The 8,632-nt window shown below is 36.3% G+C and overlaps 3 protein-coding genes across 3 annotated transcripts in view; 1 reads left to right on the top strand and 2 right to left on the bottom strand.

Moving 5' to 3' along the window:
• Positions 1-8,632, top strand: part of LOC142340611 (poly(A) RNA polymerase GLD2-like) — a 303,984-nt gene that overhangs the window by 158,637 nt on the left and 136,715 nt on the right. The gene's annotated exons all lie outside the window — the stretch shown is intronic.
• Positions 1-8,632, bottom strand: part of LOC142340612 (uncharacterized) — a 355,986-nt gene that overhangs the window by 232,889 nt on the left and 114,465 nt on the right. The gene's annotated exons all lie outside the window — the stretch shown is intronic.
• LOC142340606 (substance-P receptor-like) overlaps positions 1-8,632 on the bottom strand; it is a 129,776-nt gene that overhangs the window by 30,890 nt on the left and 90,254 nt on the right. The window contains exon 6 of the mRNA XM_075391293.1: positions 4,975-5,119. Coding sequence (XP_075247408.1) covers positions 4,975-5,119 — 145 coding nt within the window. The remainder of the gene's footprint in view (positions 1-4,974; positions 5,120-8,632) is intronic.

The raw sequence follows: 8,632 nt of genomic DNA, 5'->3' as shown, positions 1-8,632 counted from the left end.
ATGTGACTTAAAACCGTCTCGACTTTATTTTCATCTCTTTCTGATACTTTGCAGCAGTACAATTAAGTTAACATTTCGCGACGTAAAGAATTCGTTTTTGTCTTCCCATTGATTCCAGGAAAAACTGATCAATGCCGAAAACTCAAGCCTTGTTGGTCTTTTAGTGATGCACAAATTTTTTGCAAGCTCATTTCGGAAAACTTCACGACTTAGTGGATAAAAATAAAAAAAAATAATCTTACAGAAAGTTACGAGGAGCGATGCCCACCCAGGAGCGCCACTGTCGTCTTCTGAATTTCTAACTAGGCCAACAGTGAGGGGGATCTGTCGCCCAGAAGATCGAACAAATTTAATTAAAACCAACACCGAAGGTTTAAAAGAAAATGATGAAGCAAGCGCTACCTTGTCTCTTTTCTGAGTTTTTCCCCTCGCCCCTTCTTGCAGGCTGTTAAAAGTGCTTTGTCCCAAAAGACGTTAAATTGAATAGAGAACACCAGCACAAATGTAGAATCCACAGTAAATAGATGCAACTCTCAATCAACTAACAACTTGAGACAAATTCAACTGCAAAATCTTCTATAAGTTCAAAATTTTATCGTGATTCACTCGAAATATAATTAACCAAGTTGCTCACAGTTTCCTAACTGGTCTTGCAACTTTACTGACTGTTTTAAGTTTAGTCCCACTAAACCAACTGCTCACTAGCTCAGTATTTTCTCTCTCTCTCTCAACTTATACACGATAAGCTGATTGAAACTTTTTCTATTTGCCTAACTTTATCTTATCTTAATTAAATACACTTTTAGAACTTAAGTAAACACCGTAAGTCATTTTGACTGATTGATATATCCGCAGGAGGGGTTCTCCTCACTAAACAAACAGATTAACGTGAAAGTCCGCGGTCCTTATCGCTCTTATTTGCACACACAAATTTGGCGCCAAGTCAATTTCGTCGCTTTTGTTATCCAAAGACTATTGGTCTCCATGTGTAAATATACCGCTAATTCATGCTCGCTAGATCTAAAATAATGGCTTGGTATGCTTTTCCCAGCATTCTGTGCAATTCCCTATACAAAAAATAGTCAGAAACCAAAGTTTCCCAAAAACCCAAAAATTTGACCTCTAGAAGTCAATTAGGGGTCAATAGTCAAGGATGAAGGGTCACTTTGGTAAAAATAATTATTGGCGCGGAAAGTCCTACCATAGTTACACCTACTCACCAATTTTTATCACCTAACTCCTAATAGAACACGAGCAATGACCGCGCACACTTTTCATCGACCTCCCGGATGACCCCAAATTTCAAAACCCAATAAATTGCGAAGTAGTAGTCAAAACGTCTTCGAGTAAAGTTTTCTAGTAACTATAGGGTGCCACCAACTTGCCTGCCAAGTTTCATGACCAACGGCTCAGCCGTTGCGAGTCGTTTGCTATTTGAAAATTTTTAACGAGTCGTGGGTGCCGAAACCCGAAAAATCCGAGTTCGTCAAAATTGACCGGGGTGGTTATTTTTTGTCACTAACTGTCTCAGGTTATCATATTAATACCATTTCAATGTCATTCGGCCGCTCAAAAGGGACAATTTCCGGTTTTCGGCACTTGGGTCGTCCCGAAGCACCGACTTCCGGTCGGAATTTGGGAATGAAAATATCACCAATCGAAAGCCCTTGAAAAGTTACACTAACCATCCAAAAATCATAGGGCTACTACCAATACTCCACGAGCAATTCAAATTTTACGTTCCGCAGCACGGGCGTGCGCTAGTTCCGTGCAGGTTGTTGTGGGGTCAAATCCGACCTCAAAATTGGATTCCCCGTACCCAATTTAGTCTATCCCCCAAATTTCAGGTCAATCCGACTTCAATTTCTAGAGAAATTACTATTTCAATTTCAGTGTTAACTATTTTTAGTGAAAACTGCCTATTCTTATTTCAAAATGCTAATAAATTTCTCCCACGACTTCCTAAACCCTTCCTATGATCATGTGCTACATTACTCTGGACTTAATACCCATTGCAACCCTTAGTTCCCCGTGTATCATACTCGAACAGTCATTTTTTCGCTCAAATCACGCCACTTCCGGTGTTAATAGCTCGGAGTTAGGTGGTCGGATTGGCCCGAAAGATATACCAGCCTGAGAGGACCATTGGGTGTACATGCCATTAAAATTTGGTAAACGTCCGCTTAATATAACCTTCATGGGGGGGCGGGAAACATCGGCTGGGTGGTATTTTCATAAAGTGAATAAGTGAGCATTTTATTTGCTTTAAACAAACATTTTCGCAACTAAGCTTCAGTCTTCAGATTATCGTTCTTACTACAAGTTCTCAAATCTATCCTCTATCGTAATGGACAGTCGTACATACTTCGAGATTATCTTGTACTTGCGTTCAGGGGTTTACCCCAGGAATTGTCATTGGGTCGAGAAAAACAGCATTCGCCGCCGAAGCCGAAAATTTCATACAAAAAATGGTCATTTATACTTGGTTGGGTCCGATATTCAGGTACTACATCGTTCAAATGCTCGCACGAAGATATCTCAGATGCACCGTTCTAATGGCCACCTCCCCAGATACAAATTAATGCCGTTAGTTAGTCAAAAAATTAGTGTTCTGCATCTTAAAGTATGGTGCGAAACGGTTATTCGCGATTGTTCTTCTTGCAATGATAATGCCATCTATCGCCACACTAGAGGACAGATGAATTTTATTTCACAGGAAGTCCTCGACCGAGTATGTCGCGAGATGGGTCTAGAGAAGAAGAGAAGATACTGTTATGAATTGTTTAAAAGGTAAGAAAATCATTTTTTCGTACAATAATTTCATATATTACGACGTCCAATTCTTTTTAGTTGCCCTGAATTCGACACCTCGCAATACGAGCCTATTGCATTAGACGTTGCTCATGCTAAATACAATTGTGTTAGTGCCTGTCTGTCGACCATTATTACGGGAAACCGCACGCATGCGGGTAAATTTGAAAAATTATTTGTCAAACTACGCCCTGGGTCCGATAAGCACCTTTACGACAGACCCGGCAAAGTAATTCTATCTAAAGGGATCGAGGACGTCGAATTTATCAATACAACAGACCTCAGACTATTTGCTCGACGCTTCCGTATTAATATTTATGTATATTATGACTCTGGCTTCGATGAACAACCTTACTATCTCAGTCTAACTGGGACTCACAAGGGATTAAATCGCGGCGGAATATTTCTTAAATTCCAATTAGTGGAGGGTACACCGCATTGTCTGCTAATATACCGCTGCGACAAGAAACAAAGGCATGAAAGGTAAGTTAATACTTATTATACATACAACTTATTTATTACGTCCAGTATACTACTTATTTATTAACTTAAATCCAGTTTTTCTTCCTTTTTTTAACTCCTCCTCATCTTTTTCTTCTTGTTCAACCATCAAGCGCACTGCAGAGGCCATTTCGGGGTCCTTTTTATCCAATTCGGCCAAGTCAATCCCCCCCCCCCGTTGCCGCCATGCGCTGATTGACTTTCTTTACCCTCTTTTTCTTTTGTATGTTAATAACTTTTATTTGTTTCTTCTCGTTATCTTATAGCGCCCCACCAGTTGCCGCCTGTACCACAGATGTTCCCGGCTCGAAAAGTGAGGCTGGGGGAGAAGGAGGTGGCGCGGAGTCAGTTTCAGGGGACGTTTGACCCCGATTTCCCCTGTATGGAGGAAATTTCATCCCTTTTAGGACTTTCTTTGTATTTTTAGTTCTTGCCATTTTAACTCCCGAACTATGCTATTTTGTTTATGTATACACCTCAGTTTAATCAGGTCTCCTATTTGTCTCGTCAATCTGTTTTGACAGTCTTTTATTACTAAACCTCAACCAATTGGTTATGCCTTTATCCGGTTTGTAACTTTGCTTACTTGTGTGCATATTTGTTTTAATGAGAATTTGGGGCACCATGTGTTTGCTTTCAAGAGAGTACTTAAATTTGTTCAATTTAGCTTTGGTGTTATTATCTTAATTAGATTGTCCTAATTGCGAGCTTTCTAAAGAGCCTACATACACACACTTTCGCCGCTTATAACTAACTATACTCAATTTCATGTTCGCTACAAAAAATCTTAGTTAAAAGTTTTTAATCAGGCTGGAATCACTAGACTCACACCAAATATGGCTTCTGATGTAACGACGACACAAACTCTGATTGTACCCTGAGTTTAATTAATAAAAATTATTTTTCATTAATTTCCATTAAATTTGGTTTCTGATAACATTGGCACCCAAATTTGTCCTACAATCACTATAGGAACAAAATATTAATCCTTGGTAGGAACGAGACGAGAAGTGAGGCGTGGGATCCAACGGAAACCTATACTTTGTCTTTGATGCAACCGGCAACCTCTTCGGTCAGACCACTTGACGAAACTCCAGCCTCTAATCAGACGGGAGGTCACAATTGGCCACCGTTTAAACTGACACAAAATTTGGCCTCTCGTCAGACTAGGACTAATAATTATGCCTGATTTTTATGAGATCGTAACATCTGACCATATTGAACAGAATATCGAACAGAATAATTATTTTTGATCATGCCTTGATCCTGTTTCAAAATTGTAATTGACACAAAATTCGTTCCAAGATTAACCTAAAACTTAGATTCTGATCAGACCGTGGCCCAAACTGTGACATTTGATCAGGTCGAAACCCAAACGTTGGCCTATGATCAGGACACAGCTTCTCATTATAACCTATTTCAAAATTTGATCAGGCCATCAGCCTCATCAGCCGCTGACTAGATTCGCGTAGACAGAAATTACCCAATCATAATATGGTTCCCGAACCATTTAATTTGGGCAGTCAGAGTTCATACAAAATTGTGAAAACAATGGCCCCTTCCATTTGGGCGTGAAGACTTCGGGCCTATCTATCCCCACTCCATTTTACACAGATTTTTTAGATTAACTCCTGCATGCAATGATGTAATGATGTGATTAACCTTTCTCTTGGAGTCAATTTGTCGCTGGTTTTGGGTTTCTCCAATGGTCTTTGTGTCCCAGAGTTCCCTGGCCACTACAGCGTATGCAGTTGAAATGATGATTCCAGGAACCACCAGGTAGATCAATGATTGCAGGATCTTGGTGCTAAATTGAGAAAGGAGTTATGTAAAGTTATTTATTTTAATGAATAATTATACATTATTATTAACATAGTCGGCATATTGCCGTAAAAATTACGAAACAGACTTGCGTGCCGTATAATAGGATAGAAACAGATACAGATCTAAGTTTTAAAAAATCGACGCCACTCAAAACGCTATGTAAAAAACCTTCAGCGATATATTAATAATGCTTGTTAAAATTTAATCCACAGAAACCTTTTTATTTGCACATATGAGCTTTATTACACATACGAATTTCAACTTAATTTATTATCAAAAATTGACTTAAGATTAGAAGTGCAAAAGTCAATCTATTCACTGAGGTCAATCACGTATCATCAAAATTTAATCACAACATTGACTCAAAAATTTGCAAGAGAGAAGGACAAATGACGTCCAGCACACAAACGCCGTTAGTGAGAATAAAAGTCATTCAGAAAATTTGACGTTTTCGGCTTTGCTGTGAGAACAAATATAAAACGAAAAAAGAGCGTCAGGGGGCAAAAAAGCCGGATAAATACCGAAAGCAATCCGAATCGTCCGAATTTTACAACAAAACATTAAGTTTTGTCTTAAACATGAATTTTTTACCGCAACGGAAGTAAATTAGAAAAATGTAAAATTTACACCGCTGCCACCACGAGAAAAATTTGAGCATTGACATCATTTGAGCAAGTTAAAATTTTTTAAAATGACCACATCACTCATTAAAAACACAAAAACCGATCACACTTATAGCAGAATCTATAGCTTTGATAGAAAAATTACTAAAATCTTGATACAGCAGGACTTCATGTTTTTAAGCAATCTTGAAAACGTTAAAAAGCGGCCACAATATGGAATGGTCAAATAATGATAAGTTGAAAAAAAACTGGGCTAAAAACGGCAATGAAAACGCCCATGACACCCAACAAAAAACATAGAGTTCCACAAACAAATGTGCAACCCAAAAAAACCGTGAAAGCCTAATGTAGATGACTTTTTTAAGAAGTTCAATTGAATTATTGACGCGAAAAAGTATGCTAAAACACTTGAGACTCAAAATTTTCTTTCTGAAGTTGGTGTTTATCGGACAAAAATAGGATACACTTGTCTCTTTTCGCAGGTATCGAAACACAATATACAAAAGCAAAACATCGATTAAAACCCAAAGACGAGCCCCTAAGATTATTCACAGAACACAACAGTCAGTCGTATTTTTTTAACTGAAATTTAGTTAAAACTCAGTGCTGAATTGTATTAAATGAAATATTTTGCAAACCAAATAAAAAGGAAGTATAATAAAAAGGCTGAAATCGTTACATTTTCTTAACGTTGGTAAAGGCAGATCAAATGTGTGTCTTACGCAAAAGATTGAATGATAATTGCTAGAAGGTGGAGAATATGGGCTCAATGTATAAACATAAAAAAGACTACTTCTTTTATTTTTTGAAAGTTAGAAAATTAAAAACCCAGAGAAAAGCCGAAATAGGAAAATATACATTTAATTATTCATGAGTGGAGTCTTGGAAAACTCAAATAGCTTTCCTTCTGCACATATAACCTTGTAACTCTATAACTCAAATAACCTTCGAAATATTACAAACATTGGCAAAAATGTAAAGAATTTTCAAATCAGCAATTAAAAAGAAATCTCGACTGGATTTTGATGAAATAACTCCGCAATTTTATTCATTAAAAAACAAAATTAATATCCCTGGTGGTACATAAAAAACTAAATTTATGGCGGAAAAAAATGAATACAGTTCAACGATTCGAAACGTTCAATTACTTTTAAAAAGATACATTTTTTAAAAATTGCACTGTTAATAATTTTTAAAAATCAGCTAATAATAAAATGAAATGAAGTCTTTGAATAAGCAAAAGAGAATTTTTCTAGTATATACAATCGATTTTTTCAAAAAATCTATGAAAAATTGGTTTACGTTATAACAAGGCGCTCAATGCGCAAATTACCAAAACGATTTTTCCTACAGTTCGCTTGAAGGTCCAAAAAGGGGAGAAGTTCTTTAAAAAAGCCAAAAATAACTAAAAATTTGAAAATTATGTTCCAATTTTGAAATTACAACGCATTATTAGAGTCTCAAAACACTGTGGTGTCAAAATCAGAAGTTTACATTTAACACAGCATCACCCAAAAATTATTTTTCCCAAAAAATCAAAATTCAAGCAAAAAAACTGGGCCAATTGGATGGGGAAACGTCTGAAAAGATTACGTATATGCGCCATTTTGTCAAAAATACGTTTCAAATCTGAAAAATCATTCACTGAACGCAGCGCATGATTAAAAACCTTCTCTTATTCACACGGTTAAGGTCATGAAAATCATTAGCTATCAATTGAATCCAATAACTAGTTTTTTTTATTCCTCTAAATGCGTTCCTTGAGATTTTCATGAGTATAAAAAGATAATGAACCAGTCCTTACTATTGATATGGAACCAGTACTACGTTAACAAAAAGAACGTCAAACACAGACAAAAACCAAAGTCGAAGCAGTTGAAACTACAATGAATTCACACAAAATATATGATGCACTTTGTTTTACCTATATGCCCGCAACGTGATATGTGACCTGTAATTAATGAGATTAAGTAATTAACAAAAATAGACACAAATGAACAGACGATGCATAAGAAATACTTAAAGTTTTTGAAAACAAAGTTTTTCATAGTCATGAAAATCATCAGCAATCAGTTCAAATAATTAAATATTTTCATATTGTTTCTCCAACGGCAGCCATTGAGACCTGTAATTAACCATAATTTGTCACACGTTAACAAAAAGAGCTTCAAGCACAGACAAGTTTGAAAGAACAATTTAAATTCTATCGCAAAAAACCGGCGTCGAAGCCGTTGAACCCATATATTCTCTAACATATTAATTTATTTCAATTGTTCCTTGCTTCGATGCCAGAAACGTGATATTTGACCGCTGATTATTAAGACTGAGCAACAAAAAGGAAAAATAAAACAGAAGATGCAAGGCAAAGAAAACTTTTTTTGAAAACAATTATTTTCAAAGTCATGAAAGTTTATCAGCTGTAAGCTGAAATATATAATTCAGTTTGTTAATTCACCAACGGAAGCCACGGAGTTCTGCCGCTAAGCAGAATTTGTCATGAGTTTACAGAAAGAACTTCAAATACAGGCAAAAATGAAAAAAACAATTCATTTTTTTCTGGCTGGAAACCGTTGTCCAAGCTATAAAAACATTAATCTTTTCACTAAAAACAAGATATCTTTAAAAGCGCCCCTGTTTGAAGCCAAAATGTAATATGTGAGCTGTAATGAGATTTTGTAATAAATTGACAAAATGAAGAGAAGATGAAAAATTTATTAAAAATTTCCTTTACATTTCTGGAAAAAATTATCTTTAGAGTCGTGAAAACCTTCAGGTAACAACAAAAAAAGTATATAGGCTCGAGGTTCCATTCCACAAAAAGCCATTGATACCTCCTAAAAACTATAATCTTTTCGTTGAAAATTATATATTCA

Source organism: Convolutriloba macropyga, chromosome 6 (assembly GCF_964194025.1).
Source record: "Convolutriloba macropyga chromosome 6, txConMacr16.3, whole genome shotgun sequence".
In the NCBI taxonomy this organism is placed as follows: Eukaryota; Metazoa; Xenacoelomorpha; order Acoela; family Convolutidae; genus Convolutriloba; species Convolutriloba macropyga.
The sequence above is the reverse complement of the archived record's forward strand: the minus strand, read 5'-3'. Positions and strand labels throughout refer to the sequence as shown.